At 53.5% G+C, this 18,136-nt stretch overlaps 9 protein-coding genes across 9 annotated transcripts; all 9 read left to right on the plus strand.

Moving 5' to 3' along the window:
- Nucleotides 1-995: 995 nt before the first annotated feature.
- Nucleotides 996-2,977, plus strand: AB675_9832 (Transporter mfs1; the record flags this gene model as incomplete). The annotated part of the gene is made up of 2 exons (XM_018150402.1): nucleotides 996-2,568; nucleotides 2,628-2,977. The coding sequence occupies 2 exons, from the start codon at nucleotides 996-998 to the stop codon at nucleotides 2,975-2,977; spliced, it is 1,923 nt and encodes a 640-aa protein (XP_018002450.1).
- A 999-nt stretch (nucleotides 2,978-3,976) lies between these two features.
- On the plus strand, nucleotides 3,977-4,885 carry AB675_9833 (uncharacterized protein; the record flags this gene model as incomplete). The annotated part of the gene is made up of 3 exons (XM_018150403.1): nucleotides 3,977-4,290; nucleotides 4,448-4,662; nucleotides 4,710-4,885. 3 exons carry the CDS (start codon nucleotides 3,977-3,979, stop codon nucleotides 4,883-4,885), a joined length of 705 nt encoding a protein of 234 aa, XP_018002339.1.
- A 703-nt stretch (nucleotides 4,886-5,588) lies between these two features.
- Nucleotides 5,589-6,428, plus strand: AB675_9834 (uncharacterized protein; the record flags this gene model as incomplete). The annotated part of the gene is made up of 1 exon (XM_018150404.1): nucleotides 5,589-6,428. The coding sequence occupies one exon, from the start codon at nucleotides 5,589-5,591 to the stop codon at nucleotides 6,426-6,428; it is 840 nt and encodes a 279-aa protein (XP_018002331.1).
- Nucleotides 6,429-7,410: 982 nt separating this feature from the next.
- On the plus strand, nucleotides 7,411-8,352 carry AB675_9835 (uncharacterized protein; the record flags this gene model as incomplete). Its single annotated transcript, XM_018150405.1, has 1 exon — nucleotides 7,411-8,352. The coding sequence occupies one exon, from the start codon at nucleotides 7,411-7,413 to the stop codon at nucleotides 8,350-8,352; it is 942 nt and encodes a 313-aa protein (XP_018002564.1).
- A 991-nt stretch (nucleotides 8,353-9,343) lies between these two features.
- On the plus strand, nucleotides 9,344-10,392 carry AB675_9836 (Short-chain dehydrogenase 3a; the record flags this gene model as incomplete). Its single annotated transcript, XM_018150406.1, has 2 exons — nucleotides 9,344-9,395; nucleotides 9,449-10,392. The coding sequence occupies 2 exons, from the start codon at nucleotides 9,344-9,346 to the stop codon at nucleotides 10,390-10,392; spliced, it is 996 nt and encodes a 331-aa protein (XP_018002304.1).
- Nucleotides 10,393-10,708: 316 nt separating this feature from the next.
- Nucleotides 10,709-12,304, plus strand: AB675_9837 (Vacuolar amino acid transporter 5; the record flags this gene model as incomplete). The annotated part of the gene is made up of 1 exon (XM_018150407.1): nucleotides 10,709-12,304. One exon carries the CDS (start codon nucleotides 10,709-10,711, stop codon nucleotides 12,302-12,304), a length of 1,596 nt encoding a protein of 531 aa, XP_018002260.1.
- Nucleotides 12,305-12,683: 379 nt separating this feature from the next.
- AB675_9838 (3-hydroxybenzoate 6-hydroxylase) lies at nucleotides 12,684-14,457 on the plus strand (the record flags this gene model as incomplete). The annotated part of the gene is made up of 5 exons (XM_018150408.1): nucleotides 12,684-12,946; nucleotides 13,079-13,691; nucleotides 13,920-14,108; nucleotides 14,203-14,315; nucleotides 14,373-14,457. 5 exons carry the CDS (start codon nucleotides 12,684-12,686, stop codon nucleotides 14,455-14,457), a joined length of 1,263 nt encoding a protein of 420 aa, XP_018002328.1.
- A 627-nt stretch (nucleotides 14,458-15,084) lies between these two features.
- AB675_9839 (uncharacterized protein) lies at nucleotides 15,085-15,456 on the plus strand (the record flags this gene model as incomplete). Its single annotated transcript, XM_018150409.1, has 1 exon — nucleotides 15,085-15,456. The coding sequence occupies one exon, from the start codon at nucleotides 15,085-15,087 to the stop codon at nucleotides 15,454-15,456; it is 372 nt and encodes a 123-aa protein (XP_018002361.1).
- A 1,165-nt stretch (nucleotides 15,457-16,621) lies between these two features.
- On the plus strand, nucleotides 16,622-17,608 carry AB675_9840 (uncharacterized protein; the record flags this gene model as incomplete). The annotated part of the gene is made up of 1 exon (XM_018150411.1): nucleotides 16,622-17,608. One exon carries the CDS (start codon nucleotides 16,622-16,624, stop codon nucleotides 17,606-17,608), a length of 987 nt encoding a protein of 328 aa, XP_018002290.1.
- Nucleotides 17,609-18,136: the final 528 nt, after the last annotated feature.

Below are 18,136 nucleotides of genomic sequence, written 5' to 3' on the forward strand. Positions count from 1 at the left end.
TCCACAGCGCGACTTTTCCATCCGTCGGCGGACAACCCGCGAATGCCCAGAAAATCAGGGTCGGAGCCCGGACCGTTTTTACGAGGTAAACTCCACGCTGCGAGATGCAACCGATTACCTGAGGGAAATAGCGTTGCTGAATAATCCCAAGCGGGATCGTTAGTGAGGTCATTTTCGATGGCCAAGCTTCAGGTTTCTTCGTAGGTACTGTACGATGGTAAGTTTGCGAGTGTCTACTGGAATGGTCAACTCCAGGGCTGCACACGCTCTTGTCCGCTGCGCACATTCGAGTATGTTTGTAATATAGGGCGACCTACCTTGGCACTGCAGTTGCGGGTTGGATGCTTCGCTTGGGCAAGATACGTCGTTAGTGCCTAAGAACGGCAGCGATACGTCCACCCCAACTTGGTTGTATTCGCGACCTGGCGCTCGCAGCAGCTATTGTCTAGTCGAGCTGGCGACAGACTACCAGCTTGACGGCGATCGCAAACACAGCATCAGTGACCAGAGAGTGAAGCCGGAGCAATTTTCCCAGCGTATAGATCTCTGAATTTTCCAAACCTTCAGCAAGTCCGTCAAATCCGTCCGGAGCGACATTGTAAACTCAGTACGAGAATTGACGCAGAGCCTGAGCCTGGTGTCATGATTCCTGAAACTGCACCAGGGAATTTGGGCGTACTTCTCCTCCAGCTATGTCCGCACCGGGCTAATTAGCTGCCTTCGCGCATGCTTTGTCAGAAGGCTTGAAGTGGAGCGATCCCTAGTTCGGCCGGGTAGAATCTTCGTTTGTTAGGTAGAACGCCATCAACTGAGTAATTGTACTGCAAGCCCGTCGCCATGTGAAACCGCGTATATAGGCAGGCGAGGGCCGCCCTCTGTCTGCAGTTGACCCCCTTGATTCGTATTCGCCATTGACATCGCGACTTGTCTAGCTGGCAACTGCGTTAGCACGCGACAGTCAACACCCTTGAACACGAATACTGACTGTTATTGTCATGGCTCAAGAAATCCTCCGCGACTCGACTTTGGGTCTGCTAATTCGCTTTGCGACTGGCGGACGCGTGTTGAAGTATCCCGAGGAAGTAGAAGGCTTTCAGATTCCCTCTGCATACCACCATGGCGACGAAAAGCGCCAACAAACTGTCGACTCCACGGCATCGACACAAGCAGCACCGACCCCAGCAGAGGAGAAGGATGTCGACGTGGAGAAAGACGCTGCTCCCGCAACACATCCACCTCTAGACCGCGGCAGTACTCTGCGAAACACACAGACAGCGCCAGATCGGGAGTTCTCTGATTCCGAAGATGGAGATGGACACAGCATCAGCCACAACCTCTCGCAGATCACCTCACGCGCTCAAATGAGCCAGGTCAACACCCGCGCAGATCTGGAGCAGGCTTATACCAATGCGAGTTACCAGGAGCAGATCAAGACGCAACCTTCGCGCCCGATCGCGCCGACTCGAACAGCTGATGGAACGATTCTGGTAGATTGGTACACGACCGACGACCCGGAGAACCCCCAAAATTGGACCCATCGCAAGAAGGCACTCGTCGTGCTGCAGATCTACTTTTACACGCTTGCAGTCTACATCGGTTCGGCCATCATCACGCCTTCCCAGCCTTACATTGAGGAGATCTTTCACGTCACGCCTGAGGTTGCATCGCTCGGTCTGTCGATGTACGTTCTGGGCTACGGAATTGGGCCCATGATATTTTCACCAATGTCAGAAATGCCCATCATCGGTCGCAATCCTCCATACATGGTCACATTCACCATCTTTTTGGCGATCTCTATCGGAGTCTCCTGCGTCAACAACTTCCCAGCACTGATCGTCCTGCGATTCCTGCAAGGCTTCTTCGGCTCGCCTTGTCTAGCCACTGGTGGCGCTAGCATTGGAGACATCTACAACTTGTTCCGCCTGCCTTACTATCTCACCGGCTGGGCAGCGTTCGCGACAGCTGGCCCTGCACTTGGCCCGCTCATCTCTGGCTTCTCCGTCCCTTACACCAACTGGCACTGGTCCTTGTGGGAGATTGTCTGGCTCGCAGCACCGGTCTACGTTGCGCTCTTCACCATGCTCCCGGAAACTTCAGCCGACACTATCCTCCTGCGCCGCGCTGCTCGCCTGCGACATGCCACCGGTAACCCGAACCTGAAGTCCCAATCCGAGATCAACCAGTCACAACTGACGCTCGGCGAAATCGTGGTCTCGAACCTCTGGCGACCAGTGCAGATCAACGCGCTCGACCCCGCCGTGCTCTTCACCTCTATCTACATCGCCCTCATGTACGCGATCTTCTACAGCTTCTTCGAGGTGTTTCCCTTCGTGTATGCTGTGGGCCTCCCTCGAGCTGGCAGTGTTACAAAAGGCTACGGACTCAACGCTGGTGAGATTGGTCTGATCTTCTTGTCCATCAGTGTTGGTGTCTCAATCGCTATTCCGATCTACCTGTGGTACCTGAAGTACAAGTTCGAGCCTCAGATTCGCGCTCGTGGCCTGGGTGCGCCTGAGGAGCGTCTTGTGCCGGGCCTCTATGCTTGCTTCTTGGTGCCTGTCGGTCTCTGTAAGTCATTCTACCATTCCCAGAGTTGCACATCAAAACAAGGCTAACAATACTTTCAGTCGTCTTTGGCTGGACAGGCTTCAACTCCCCAAAAATCCACTGGATCGTCCCAACTCTCGGCATAGTCATCTTTACCGTCGGCATCTTCATTCTCTTCCAGGTCGTCTTCATCTACATCCCGCTCACCTACCCACAATACGCCGCCAGCTTGTTCGCAGGCAACGACTTTGCTAGGAGTTCGATCGCATGTGGTGCGATCCATTTCAGTAGGCCAATGTTCTTGAACTTGGGTGTCGGCCCAGGTGTGAGTCTGTTGGCTGGTTTAACATTCGGCGGTTGTGCGGGCATTTGGGGGTTGTGGTATTTCGGTGCGACGTTGAGGGCGAGGAGTCGGTTTGCTGCTAAGTGAATGGGGAGGTCGAGGTCTTGCAGCTAGCTATCGCGCTGCATGGTAATTGAGAACGATGAGTCTTTGAAACACTTGGGGCCAATTGCCTTCGTCTTCGCTTGTGATGCCGCAGCCATATGTGGTCGCATCAGCAGACTCGCCATAACTCGAATGTCCACAGTGGCCTTCTCATGCTGTCAGAGACAGGAACGGCCAGGTTTCCCGACGACAAACTGCAGGAGGAGTCTCAGAACACGAATGCAAACATGAGATCATGTCATCCGGCTTCGCCAAATATCCTTGTCGACCGGTCTCGTCAAACGATCAGGGGCGTTGTCCTTCGGTCTCTTTCAAAGATCCTTCACTTTCGCGTAGTCTACAAGCCACCCCGGGCGTTATCAACGGCGGCAGCATGCATGAGACGGTATGCTGGGTGCGAGCTGGAGGCGGGTAAGGACTTTCATGTTGTGGTCCTCTGAGATTGTCAACCTCAGAGAAATGCAAGTGGACTATCCGTGAGAACGCTCTGGAACACAAAGGCATGTAGGCCTTCGACTTCCGAACGGTTGCCAGCAGATTCTGCTACATGGCATCGTTGCCAAAGTCGTGCATCTAGAAGGTGGTACGCTGGCTGCACCTACCCGCATTATCAAACAGCGTACCGCCTTCCGTGCACGTTGTGACAATCTCAACTATTCGAGCAGGCACCCAAGTCCAACAGGCGCAGCTGTGCTGGAGTTCTACTTCCATCTCTATTGAATGATCGCCTTGAAGAATGGGTGAACACTCGCTTCCGCCAGGAGCCCGTGCAAAGCGAGTGCTGGAGTGACTTCTCAAGGCGTGCCTTGCAAGCTTACGAAGGTCAGTCGTGCTCGCTGATCCTGTTACTGACCACAGCCCTGGATCCAGCCCGAAAGAAAAGCACACCGCTATCAAGCCACAACCATGCTGACCCTAATCTTCAGGCTCGTCACTCTGTTCGTGGCACTAGTATGTTGCCTTCCACCTCATTTGCCGCCTATGCCAGCTATCTCTCTCCAGGAGAGCGACCTAGAGGTCCTCATCAAGCGCCAATGCACCTTGTCCAGCACCGGAATCTGGGAATGTGACAACCACTACGTCAAATTAAGCACTCTCATCACCAAGATCCAAGACACCCCCCATGGCGACGGCGCCTCAGCGGACGCCCACGCATACTTCTACACAAACCTTCGGGAGCCCACCCCGGACGAATCCTCGGAGGGCAAGGAGCCCAGCACAGCGATCTGGCAACGTTGGATGTTCCTCTGGTTTATCCGTCAGGGTATCGCATTGGACAAATTCTACGGCGCCTTGTGAGTATTCTTCCCAGAATTGGACCGGGGGTGATCGAGAATGAAGGTCTCAGAGTCCGCCCTGATGCCTTTGTCTCTTATCCCTGTTCTATGCTGCCGTCCACCGCAAACATTCACTCTCCGCTCATGTCCCAATCCAAGCTAATGAAGAACCCAGCAACGCCATAGATGCAGAATGGTACAAGAAGCAGCTCGACAACACCGATACTCATGGCCCCCTGGACACAAATGACTTGGATCAGACGAAATCCTGGCCATTTCCGCAATTGCCGCCAGCAGCACAGATCCTCGAGATGTGCTTCATGCAGGCTTTGGCGGCGGCGGCGACCAATCCGGATGTGTACTTCTTCACCAAGAAGGGGGAGAAGTGGAGTAACCACTCGCATTGGGCGCTGGTGGAGTACTGGAAGTTGACGCAGAACAAGAATGTCCAGAGGATTTGGAGGCTGATCCGGCGCCGATGTATGCCGAGGATGGGACAGTGAGCTGTGCTGACCAGGAGCCTGAGCTTCTGTGGGACCGGAGTAGGGATAAGGAGGTGCAGCCTGGTTGGATTTGTCCGGTGAAGGAGACTGCTCGAAGTGCGAACATGTGAGAGCCAGCAGGCTGTGACTACAGGTACCCGAAGTACTGGGCGTTTTTTCACAGCGCCCTCCCTGGCTTGAGAGTCCGCGAGGTATCAATCTTTCGTTCCAACGCTCAAGCGAGGCGCGTCCAAAGCGCACCAAGTCGATTCGCATAGGAGTGCCAGGTTTTCAGCGCCCTCCCTGGCCAGAAAGCCCTGATAAATAGCATTTGTGCCTTGAAGATGGGCTCGAGGATGGGAGGTGTTGGATCTGGAGAAAACGCCCAGTACTTAGTGTTACGGCTCGGTCAGTCGAGCAACCTCTCAATAGCTCGGGCCATTCTGGGACAAAGTTGTATTTCACACGAAGGACCAAGGATCACCGAACACAGCCAGGTTGCGGAGGGCTCTGCGATTTCTAGGAACAATTCTCCATCGGACTTTCACTTGCAGAGACCTGCTGTGAGTGAACTGTTGCTTCTTCCGGCGGTCAAGTACAGTTTGAACTTCAATCGGGACACGAGAATATCAGCTGCAATGATACTACTTCATCAAGTGACTTACAGCTCATGGCTGGCCAGCAATATATATATCACTTGCCTCGACAACTCCCACACACCATGTGCAAGCGGTCTCATCGACAACTTCCGAGTCTTCGAGCTTCTACGTCCTTACCTTGAAAGCCCTCCTCAGCCGGTCATCGAAACCGAACAAGGTCTCTGGTTTGTTCGACATGCACCTCAGAGCATTCTGCATGCTCACTTTGGGCCTCCTCATCACTGCTGTTCAGGCACGGGTGATCGCCACTGGTCCAGTCAACACCATCGGGCCAGCAATTTCAGATCTCAATCACGTCGTCCCCAATGTCAGCTCCACACCATTGTCCTTTCAGAAGCGCCAGTGCGTCAAGCAAAGCGATGGCGAGATTGTTTGCGACTTCCTCTGGCCGACCATGAGCGAAATGCTTTATCGCCTGAACGATGCTTCGGATGGCGTGAAAGTATCACCTGATATCCACCACTACTTCTACACCAACAACCGCAAGCCGACACCCGAGGAACGCGGCAAAGACGAGACCACCTACGACATCCAAGTGAGATGGGCTGCGGGCTGGATGGCTGCCATGAACCTGCCAGCCATCAACTGGCGACAGGGCGTGAGTGAAGACTGGTGGAAGACGCAGAACGAGTGGGTGATTGCGAATTGGGAGCTCATGGACACCGGCAGCGATCCTGGCATGCTGAACCCGGGCTCTAATCTCCAACCGAAGCAAGGCGCCGACGCCGGAGTTATCTTCACCTTTTGCTTGCTCCAGGCGTACTGTCGTGCAACGCTGAATCCAGAGGTTTACCTCTTCACGCAGAAAGGGGACTTCAAGCCGAATCAAGTGTGGGCTGATGTCGAATTCTGGGTGCTGACGCAGAATCCGGCCGTCCAGAAGATCTGGCGGGTTGATCCGGCTCCAGGATGTCATCAGGGGGAGGCGGACAAAGAAGTTCTTTGGGATCGTGCGAGAGGGGATCCGGAGGGCACGCCGAAGTGGATTTGCCCTGTGAACGATAACTCGCCCTGAGGGATGTCGACCTGTATCGTCATGTTGGCCGTCTCTGTGTTCAAATGTCACTGCTGCGGGAACAGACTCAATGGCATACAGACGGCTGCCGCCTAGCGCCGATCACTTGGAGTTGGACACAGTAACTGCCGTGAATGGAGGAAGGAGCTTATCGTCGATGGCAGGCTCAATGATCCAGCCTCTCTTACCATCAGCATCTCTTGGGAAGTCTCGAATCGCTCTTGGGTACTGGAAGGAGTTTTACAAAGCATGAATAGACTTGGTAGGTAGTTGGGTGCCGCAATGGTCCACCTACCTAGTAATTGATGATCGCGAAGTATCATCCTTCGTCGCGGAAAGTCCTAGCTTAGCCACATTGACTCCTCATGCGTTGATGGGCGCTAGAGCATCAGGTGATCCACGTGAACTTCTTGGGCTCAACGACACTATCTCGTCTTGACACCACGATCGCATTAGATGTCAGGCCGGGCTATGGAGCCTGGGCAGAAGTTGTTCGTGCTTGCCTTTCCGTTAACTCTCTGCCTTCAAACATGCGTATTCGCCCATAGGAAGCATAGATGGGTAAAGCATGCTAGTGGATGGATATTTAACAGCATCTCCCACCTACCTCACCGCATTCTTGGCTTTGGCTCATCGGCTCGGGTCCTTAACCTATAGCTGTCAATACAGGTACAGTCCGCTTCAAGCCGAGCTGGTCGTAAGTGAAAGCCGTGAAAGTGCTTTCTTCACGTGGCGTGCCAGTTTATGCTTGCCAGGAGTATATTAACCACTGTCGTCGACGGTCATCTTCGAACATGCTCATACATCAAATCAAACACTGCTATCAACGGTGCCCAAGTCGCTAGAATAGTGGCCTTGCTTTCGACGCTTGTTTTGGCATTCGACCACGCGACGCTGAAGCGCCAAAGGGTGTAGCCTCTCAGCTCAGGACTCGATTTCCAACAGATCTCTTCGAGTCATCGGCTGAGGTTACCGATTCGACATGCGTATCCAGACTCTTCAGCTGCTCATCTTGGGCATGCTCGTTGCCACGGTCCTGGCAAGAGTAATCCTTACCGGTCCAGCCCCACAGGCGTCGGTCATCTCACTAGAGGATACTGCATCCAGCCAAGAGCACTCAAATATCCCTGAAATTCGTCCACAACACTCAGCAGAGTCTGTTCCGAATCTCAGCTTGCCTGAAGCTAGGCACAACCAGTCAACGCTGCATAAGCGCCAGTGCGTCAAGAACGGACCTGGAGACGATGACTGGGCCTGCGACTTGCTGTGGCCTACCTTCAATCAGATGGAGCAGCGTATGAGAGACACCAACAACCATGGAAGGCTCGTTCCCGAGAACCATCTCGTCTTCTATTCCAACCTTCGGACGCCAACCGATGAAGAAAGAGCCAATGGTCCTGAGGTCATGCCTACTCACGAAGATCTAGCAGTCTGGTTGTCATGGTGCGAAGGCTGGATGAAGGCGAACAACCTCCCCTCAGTCCACATGTACAACGTCCTGGATATAAAGTGGTTGTACCGGCAATACCTCTGGCTCGACGACCACTGGGAGCAAATGGAAAGGGCTGGCCCTCCGCCGCTCGTTGTTCAGCCCGGCCAGTGGAAGCCAAACTTTCCGCCTCCTATTGATGTAGGTGACGCTGAATATCACTTCACCGGATGCCTCCTACAGACCATGTGCGTGAGAAGCGAGAATCCAGACGTGTATTTGTTCACCAGCTACGACATGGATCCGTACGACGACTCAACATGGGCCGAGATTGAGTTTCCATCACTGACCCTGAACACCGACGTGCAGAGAATCTGGCGTGTAGATCCAGCTCCGGGGGCTGAATGCCACGCAAAGGAGTTGTTGTGGAGTCGAGAGAAGGATCAGCCTTTGCCAATACGTTGGCTGTGTCCTGTGAAGAACGAGGATCCCTGAACCACCTGACCTTCAGCAATGGGCATTCCTAAGTAGGCAACAGATGATAGTTGGACGACCATGCATCACATACGGGTCAAAGTTGGATAGGGTCCGATGATGCGGTCTCTGGACAGCAGTGACGTCGGCCCAAATTGTCAGAATGATTCGCATTCAGCTCCAGCGTTGTTGAATATCAACATTCTCCTACGCTACACTCCAACGGCGCACCGTCGTCGCGCCGGATTTCGCTGTGCTGATGTTGTCGATCCAGTGAATGCCTCATAGGACGGTCGCCTGACTGGAAGCCTGTTGCTTGACACCGGGTTCTGCGACGAGCGCTTGCTTACCCGACTTGACATAGTACAGAAGCCACTCGGAAGCTTCTCAAGCGACAGCAGCGACTCAGATTCGGACGTGGAATACGACCACAAAGGTACTGTGGTCGTAGCGGCTGAAGGTACCCGCGTAATCAAATGAAGTTGAGGCCATGTCGTTGGTATTGAGAGCTTGAAGTGGACCGATATACAAGGGGTCCACCTCTCATCCCGTGACGCGCTGTTCGCTTGTCGTTAACCGCCCCGGGGTAACCCCATACTCGATCCATGCCCCTCCCCCTAACGCACTTGCCTGACTCCAATCGGCGTAGGTCCTCGGCGACTACAGCCCCCTCTTCCAGGAGCGCGGAGTATCTGGTAGCTGAAAGTGCGGGCCATCGAGCGCCGACTTCGCCGCGGGGTGTACTACGGCTTCGCTGTGACAGTGGAGTATGGTTGCACCATTGTGGCGCCGCGTGCCTCGGTGAAATATAGGCAATGTCCTCGGGTCTCTACCTATAGTATTCAAGTTGCGAACCAGGTCACCCTGTGCGAATATAGTTCGTATGATGTGAGAAGCTCAGGGCTGGTTTGAGGAGGATCTAATATTGCTCCGCGTACAGTACATTGCATTCGACTGCCTGTTGTCAAGCTTCCAAACAGTGCATGGTTGAGCTGTAGTGGCGCAGATCAGTATGGCACAAACGATACCTGGCAAGACAGCGATTGTGACGGGCGCGGGTTCTGGTATGTGCTCTAGGATCTCGTCAGGCGAAGCTCAACTGACTAGCTTCATCAAGGCATCAATCTTGAGTTTGCACGTCTGCTACTGAAGCATGAAGCCAATGTCGTCTTTGCAGACCTCGGCCTCCGACCAGAAGCACAATCCCTGGTTGACGAGTACAAGGGCAAGGCAGTCTTTCAACGCACGGATGTCACGTCCTGGGCGGACCTAGACCAGATGTTCAAGACCGCCCTCGACACCTTCGGATCAATCGACATCGTCTGCCCCGGTGCTGGTGTCTTTGAACCGCCCTTTTCCAATTTCTGGATCCCACCCGGCACAGGCGTCTCGAGGGACAAGCCACAAGGAGACCGCTATGCTGCCCTGGACATCAACATCACTCATCCGATTCGAGTCACGCAGATGGCGATCTCTCACTGGTTGAACATGTCGCCGCCAGTGAGCACGTCCAATCCCAAGACTGTGGTCCATATTGCCAGCATAGCAGCCGAAGTTGCCGATCTTGGAGTACCAATGTACTATGCAGCTAAGCACGCCGTCAAAGCATTCGTGAAATCCATGACCGCACTGGAAGAGCACTTCGGTATTCGTGTTGCTTGTGTCTTACCCGGCGTCGTGAAGACGCCACTTTGGACTGATCATCCGGAGAAGCTCAAGATGGTCAAGCAGGAAGGTAAGGACAAGGACGAATGGGTCACTCCCGAGGAAACCGCACAAGTCATGCTCAACTTGGTGAAGGATAATGAGATGGCCGAGAAGATCTCGGGTGGCGGGAGCAACAAAGTGCAGATTCGGGGAGGGACATGCTTAGAGGTACTGTGTGATCATGTGCGGGACGTGCCGCTCCTGAACAATGTCGGGCCGGGCGCGACGGGTGTGGGAGGAGCGAGTGTGCAGAACGGCGACACGGTCTTCAACGAGGTCATTGATAGTCTGAAGACCAAGGCTGGGGACTGGTGGAAGGTCAGACAAACGGGAAGACTGAGGAGGGGCACGTGAATGGGAAGAATGAGGAGAGTCAGATAAATGGGAAGAAACGAAAGCTGCGATCGGAAAATTGAAGCGTTGCCGTTCCGGCGGGAGAGGCTTGGCAATGGGGTATGACGACTTTTTGGAGGGAACTTGAACTCGAGATCCTGTCTGCCTTTATCTACACCTTACACAAGAATTATCACAATATCAACGCCCTATATAATTGCTAGATTACCTCTTATCAATCAGCGATACACTTGACAGCACATACAGACTCGCTGCCCCGTTAGCGCGATGAGGTGGCGGCCATAAGACTACCACCTCCACCCTTTATCAGACCACCATGTCCTCAGCACCCTCAAGCCGCACACCATCGCGAGCCAGGCGGCGTGGCAAGAACGATGTCACCGGCACGGCCGGTCAGGCGACATGGATCTCGAGTGTCATCAATCTGCTCAACACAATCGTCGGCGCTGGTGTGCTGGCCATGCCCCTCGCAATGTCGCATATGGGTATGGTGTTGGGAATAGTGGTGATGTTATGGGCTGGCCTCACAGCTGGCTTCGGCCTATACCTACAGACTCGATGCGCGGCATATCTCGAGCGAGGATCGAGTTCGTTCTTCGCGCTGAGCCAGATCACGTACCCAAACGCGGCCATCATCTTCGACGCGGCGATTGCGATTAAGTGCTTCGGAGTGGGAATATCATATCTCATTATCATTGGCGATTTGATGCCTGGAGTTGTGCTTGGATTCGCCGAAGAGGAAGGCCTGGCACGATTTCTCTTGGATCGACATTTCTGGATCACAGCGTTCATGCTGGTGTGCATCCCGCTATCGTATCTACGCAGGCTCGATTCGTTGAAGTATACGTCGGTCATTGCGCTCATCTCGATATCGTACCTTGTTGTTCTGGTCGTGTACCATTTTGCTTCGCACGACACCCTACCGGAGACTGGATATGAGACTCCGCTGCGGATCTTCAAATGGGCATCGCCGAGCTTAGCGCTATCATCCTTGCCTGTCATTGTCTTTGCCTACACTTGTCATCAGAACATGTTCAGCGTGCTCAATGAGATTGCGGACAATTCCCATTTCCGGACGACTGCCGTGGTCGGGGTCTCCATAGGTACAGCCGCTGCTATCTACGTCTTGGTTGCAATTACAGGATATCTGTCATTTGGAAATGAAGTTGGAGGCAATATTGTGGCTCAGTATGCGCCTTCGGTCTCTGCGACGATCGGACGGGCTGCCATTGTGGTGTTGGTGATGTTCTCATACCCTCTGCAAGTCCACCCATGTAGAGCATCGGTGGACGCGGTGCTCAAATGGCGACCATCCAAGTCTCTCACGAAGCGACTGTCGCGTTCTGCAACGCCATCGTCGAACTCGTTGAGCGTTCCGGATAGCTCTCCAGCGCGGGACGTCCCATTACTAACCATGGGAAAGAAGCGTAGCACTGAAATCTCAGAGACTCGATTCGCGCTCATCACCACCATTATTATCATCCTCAGCTATGTTGTCGCCATGATGGTTTCCAGCTTGGAATATGTGCTAGCCTACGTCGGCAGCACAGGCAGTACGTCAATCTCGTTCATTCTCCCGGGATTGTTCTACTACAAGATTTCGAGCCCGGACAACCCACTCCATCAGAAGCTGTGCAAGGAGGAAGACGACTACGATTATGACTATGATCCCGCCGGCGTTTCGGATGCCGAGCGAGTGCGGCGGCGCTCTGACGCCAGCGGACAAGAAGAGAGCGAAGGACTGCTCGCCAATAGCGGCTTTCTTAGCCTCGGAGGCAGAAGTCTCCTGAAGAAGACGCGCAACTTTCGGCTGAAGTTGCTGAGGAAGTTGGCTTTGGCTTTGAGTATATATGGGCTGGTAGTGATGGTGACTTGCTTGACGATGAACACCTTCTTCCTCGCAGCGAAATGAGTTGGAGATGAACAGGCTATAAACGCCATCAGCTTGCTGCGCTTGGACTAAATGAGCGTTTTGGCGACGAGTTTGGGTGTCTCGATCTGGTGTATATACGGCCTTTGATTAGAATTCGGACGAAAATACTCCGAGGAACCACATTCACGTCTCCCCGAATTGCTACTGCCCGTATATTTCAGGGTTCTTCCATCATTGCCCATGCTGTTGTACGACGTAAGAAGGCCGTGCAGAAGCATTGCGATCACTGAACCAGGTCCAATGCTACTGATGTTGCTGACCGCACATGCTTTGAGCAGCACTGCATTGCCTCGGGTTACGTTGCTATGATTTTCCACTAGACGCTTCACAACTTGAAGACCTTCAAGACTTTCACAACATGGCAAAGAGACCGCTAAACGTTACAATAGTAGGCGCCGGGCTCGCTGGTCTAGCAACAGCCATCTCGCTAGCTCTCGAGACGGCCGACTTGCCAGAGTCGGATCGACCGTCCATCAAGATCCTCGAGTCTGTACCATCGCTCAATGTACCGGGCGCTGGACTGCAAGTCACGCCAAATGCCACCCGGCTGTTGTCTCGCTGGGGTCTATTGGATCGTGTTGAAGCGGTATGCGCGGAACCAAAGCGATTAGTGGTGCATCGGTACGCGGATGGAAAAGTGTTGGCTTGCGACGAGCGGTTTGATGTGAGGTGCAGGCAACGGTAGGTAAGCTCGACGGGACAAAGTCTCCGACTATGGAGTTTATGCCATCTAAGTAGCTGAGATTCAACTAGGTATGACGGGTTCCCGTTCATCGATGTGCACAGAGGTGATCTACAGAGTCTGCTCTACGAGCGAGCAGTGGAGTTAGGCGTCAAGGTCGAATGGAGACAGAGAGTAAGAAACGTTAGATTCGATTCACTCACACTGAGCTCGTCGCAAGAAGGGCCCTTTGTACATATCACGACGGAGAGTGGTTCCAGCTACGCAACAGACATCCTCATCGGCGCCGACGGCATCTGGTCTAAGTGTCGTGAACTCCTTCTCGGCCACCCTGATGCCCCTCAACCCACGGGTGATCTAGCATATCGGATCATCCTCACTCTTGAAGATCTCGGCACTGATGAAGAGCTCCTAAAGTTGGTCAAGAATCCCGAAGCACACTTCTGGACTGGCCCGGGCGCTCACTGTGTTGGCTACTCAGTACGCGCTGGCGCTTCACGGATGTACAACCTTGTTCTGCTATGTCCGGATGATCTGCCAGACGATGTTGCCCGGCAGGTAGGCGAGGTCAGTGAGATGAAGCAGTTGTTCGAGGGCTGGGACCCGATCTTACTGAGATTTCTGGAGAAAGTGAAGAAAGTCGACAAGTGGAAGTTGATGCACAGGCCGGAGATGGAGCGGTGGGTAGGTGAAGAGGGCAGATTGGTCTTGATTGGTGATTCGTGCCACCCGATGTTGCCATATTTGGGTGAGTATTCTTCTCAAAACTAATCCGGGAGCGAATTCGAGAATCAAGGCTTTATAGTCCGCCTTGATGTCTTCTTCTCCTACTCCCAAAGCACACTACCCTCTGCCTCCGTCCTTCACTCCCCGCTCACGTCCCGATGCAAGCTAACGCAGAACTTAGCACAGGGGGCGAACAGTGCCCTCGAGGATGGAGCGGTGCTGGGCTGGTGCTTAGGTAAGGTTGCGCTCGCGGGCGAAAGTAGCTCTGTGCAGGAAGAGAAATCAAGAGGAGAGAAGATAAAGCGGGCGGTGGAGTTATATGAGCGGGTCAGGAAGGTGCGAGGGGAGCAGGTCGCCAAGGAGACGTTCTTGCAAGTAAGTATGCTTGATGCCAGAAGTCTGAGGCAGGAACCGTTGTCGCCTTTCCCGGAGAATTGAGCCCCATTGCTGACATACCATCGTTGGACAGCGCCATCAATTTCACATGCCGGACGGACCGGAACAGCAAGAGAGAGATCGAATCTTCGCATCGCAGCTGGGCAAAGATGAGATCGATGACTCGATACGCTTCCCCAGTCGTTGGTAAGTTCTTCACCACTGTGGTGTTTGTGTCGCCGTAAGCATCTACTGACATCTCAGGACGTGTGGCATTGCCCAGCGCTGGTTATACGGCTACGACGCGTATGCTGCCGTTGAGAACGCATTTCGCGATCGTCCATTGTAGAGATTCTCAAGGCGTGCCAGCAAGTGCTGAAACTCACTTTTCTGCCCATGTAGACGACAGAAACAGCAACTGGAATTCGAGAGACTTTCCAGCACATTGCATCACCTGGCACACATTCCTGTATCATGAAGTCGACATGAGAATCCATTTCGGACCTCGCCTCTTGTCTTATGACTGCGTGGCTCCCGAAGGTGGCATTGTGCGGTGATGGCGTCGGTGACCATGATGGCAGGAGGTGGAAGAGGAAAGCTGGGCATGCCAAAAGTGGCATAGTACTGTTTATTTTGACGTCATTCTGGTCGCGACAACATTTTCGCATGAGAATATAAACCCCTGCCTCCATGCACATGCTGTACAGCACGACTGGACGAGAGTACTCGACTGATCTCGCTTGCGCTCTGCACTGACTCATACCTTTGTGGCAACACTGCAGCACCAGGCAGCACTGATTAGAACCTCAGCAACCAGGGAATATTTGCCCTAAAGCGCATCTGATCTACGGTCAGGGATCTAGACACCAGGACCCTCCCTGCCGACAACCACTCGCAACCCTCATAGGCTCTACCGAGCAGCCAAACAAACACCGATCCTTGCTCATCCGCACCGAAGAATAGCATACAAGTCATCATGTCGCCCACCAAACATACCTCCGGTCCTCTGACAGAGCGCTCCCCAAATACCTCACCATCCAAGACCAACACAGCCGACAAGACGGCGTCCAACAACGATCTCCTTAAGATGCCTGCCACCGCAGCGTTTCCCATCCGAAACGACCAGACAACGAGTTACATCTCCCCTTCAGACGCCATGATGTCTCCAACATCGAAGAAGCTGTCCGCGATCAAAGGTCGCAAGATGGCAGGGTCCAAGCAACTCAACGGCAGAGAGCTGTTCGCAAAGGCTCGCGCTCTCAAGACTCAGTCCTCCACGGCCGCATCGTCGCAGACAGACACCGATGCAGATTCTTCGAACTCCCAGCGCTCGGAGCAGGACTCATAGACAGTGACTTAGGGAGGACTTTGAATGTTTCCGAGTCTTCAACTAGACTTACCACATTCGCTATGGAATTCCTCTTGTCGATACCGTATTTCCAGATCGATGACGTTGAGTGGGAAAGAGGAGCAGGCTGCTGGACTGATTGGTCAGGCAGAGGACCCGTCACTTTATAAAGACTGTATTTCGTATGTTAGCGACTACAGGCGTTGGGGGAGCTGGAGAAATTGTATTTGTTGTATGAAACAGCGTTCGGCTTGAGAGTGGAGGTATCATCAACACGGATGTGAGAGGTAGTGGATCGATGACTAGTCTCTTCGACCAAACTCCCATGCCTTTTTTGCATACTGTCCGTTGCATTATTATTCTTGTCAACCGGTCTCAATTGGGATGGCTCCTCATCCGGCCATGTAAGTCCCATTGACAGTCAAGTAATTTTCTGTAGGGTCCCAGAACACCGTGGTCTGCCGTAGACCCGTACTTTCACCGGACTCCAGCGATCACCGTCTATCGGTCTCACAATTGGATCTCAATGTCCAAGTCGACCGGCCTGAAGTACGCACGAGGTGGTCAACCGGTCTGGCATGAGCCTGAAGCACGGCACCGAACCAAATGAGGTTAGGCTCGACATTGGACCTCCTCAAGTTCAACTTTGCACAAATCCCTTCTACACTGGCATCATCATTTGGCTTTCATATGCGCAAGAGCCTTGCTGGGACTCAACGGTCCTGCACCACTTCATCGCCCGAGTGAGGTCCAGAGCAAGTCCACCAGCCTCCAAGACCCAAATGTCTTGCCAATGCTAAGTCATGACTTCACCATTCTGGAGCCAAGCCAACCTCCCCCATGACATTCTATGGCAACCCCAGATCGAACGTCCGACGCTTATGCACCAGGGCATATAGCGCGAACGGATGTACTGTTCAGCCAAGCGCTCGCCACCTAGCGAGTAGGTGTCGAGTACAAAGTCAATACAACAACTCATCGGCTTCGAAGGATGAACGTTCACTTGGCAGGACGCCAAATGTCCGAGAGCTAATGCAGCTATTCTGCCATTGCTGTGAGGTACCCTGAACTCACATGGACCTCGCATCATAAAAGAGCTGCAAGGTACGTTGAACATGACCGCCCCAAGAAACACATCGGAAACGCTCCAGCCACCTCGTCGACGATGCTGTTCAAATCTCTGTGCCTTGCGGTGCTGACCGCGCTCGCTGCTGCTACTTATCCCATCGAGCTAGTTTACCAGTATCCGAACACTGAGTACCAGAACATCGAGAATGTCGCCGTCCGCTCGAACGGCCAGCTCCTGCTCACTCTCGTAACTGGAGCTAGACTTGTGCAGCTCAACCCAGCGAACCCTATTCCTGAGGATATTGTCACAGTCGTTGGACCGCAATCAATCATCGGCATCGCCGAAGTCGAGCATGATGTTTTCGTTGTTTCTGCCGGCAACTTCTCTTTCGGTCCACAAGTAATTGGCGGTGTTGCTGGCGTCCCCGGCACCGGCGCGGTCTACTCTATCGATCTCAATGAGACACCAGCGAAGGTTGATTTGATTACCGAGATCCCCGAGTCAGGCGCGCTCAATGGTGTTGCAAAGCTTCCAGGTTGTGACAGTGTCCTCATTGCCGACTCGGGTCTCGGCGCGGTGTGGAAAGTCAACTACAAGACTGGCGACTATAAGACAGCACTTTCGGCACCTGAGTTCGCGCCTGTACCCGAGTTCTTCCAGCTAGGAATCAACGGCATCAGGATCCCCGAGAAGGGCGTTCTACTGTGGACAAATTCTGCACAAGCTACGTACGGTGTGGTCTACATTGACGAATACGGCTCGGCCGCAGGCGGTGTCCAGGTCGTTGCAACTGCGCCTAACGGCACCAACTTTGACGATTTTGCGGTCAAGGAGGGTGCTGCCTACATTGCGACTTCACCCAATGCGGTCTACAAGGTGCCATATGACGGCTCGGTGCAGCTGATCGCTGGCGGCGGAGATGACATGACTCTCGCGGGTCCCACGTCTGCGGCGTTCTCGAAGGATGGCTGCACATTGTACGTCACGACCGGTGGCGCAGGTGGCCCAATGCCGATCAGTGGGCAGGTGTTTGCCATTGATGTTTGCGCTTATGGCAAGAAGGAGAAGCGGTGGACGGCTTGAGAGACTCAGAAAGGACTAGCCAATGATTTGGCGACCTACTACCGAAGTCTATAATAATAATGTTTGAGTCTCCTGATGGATGAGCCGATGCTGTAAGGCTTCCACTTGGACTTTTGGTACGATCTTCGCTTCGGTAGAATTTCACAAACTGGTGTTCGTGATATCATCACATCAGCTCGCTTTGAAGGTGCTGCGGAGAAAGCTCTTATATTCAGCTTGGCCATGCAGGGTCCTATCGACATCTGCAGATTCCCATGCTCCGCCAAGGTGGCTGGGCGGGCTCCTGCTCAAGCTGTACGTGTACCGCTGTTCCGTGGCGGCATTATACTGTAGGGTTTTCTCGAGTAGCGTACGCTACGGACTTCCCACCTCTTGGTATACCTTCCCTTGGTTGGGACGGGGACCTGAGATAGCCCCAGAACAAGCAGTCTTGCACATCGTTAGAGTCAATGACGCGCTCAACGTCCAGATCAGGTACCAAGGTACCTGGTCTGTGGACATCTCCAGCCTCCCCGCCGTTGATCGAGC

The sequence above is a fragment of the Cyphellophora attinorum genome, assembly GCF_001299255.1.
Source record: "Cyphellophora attinorum strain CBS 131958 chromosome Unknown Contig7, whole genome shotgun sequence".
NCBI lineage: Eukaryota > Fungi > Ascomycota > Eurotiomycetes > Chaetothyriales > Cyphellophoraceae > Cyphellophora > Cyphellophora attinorum.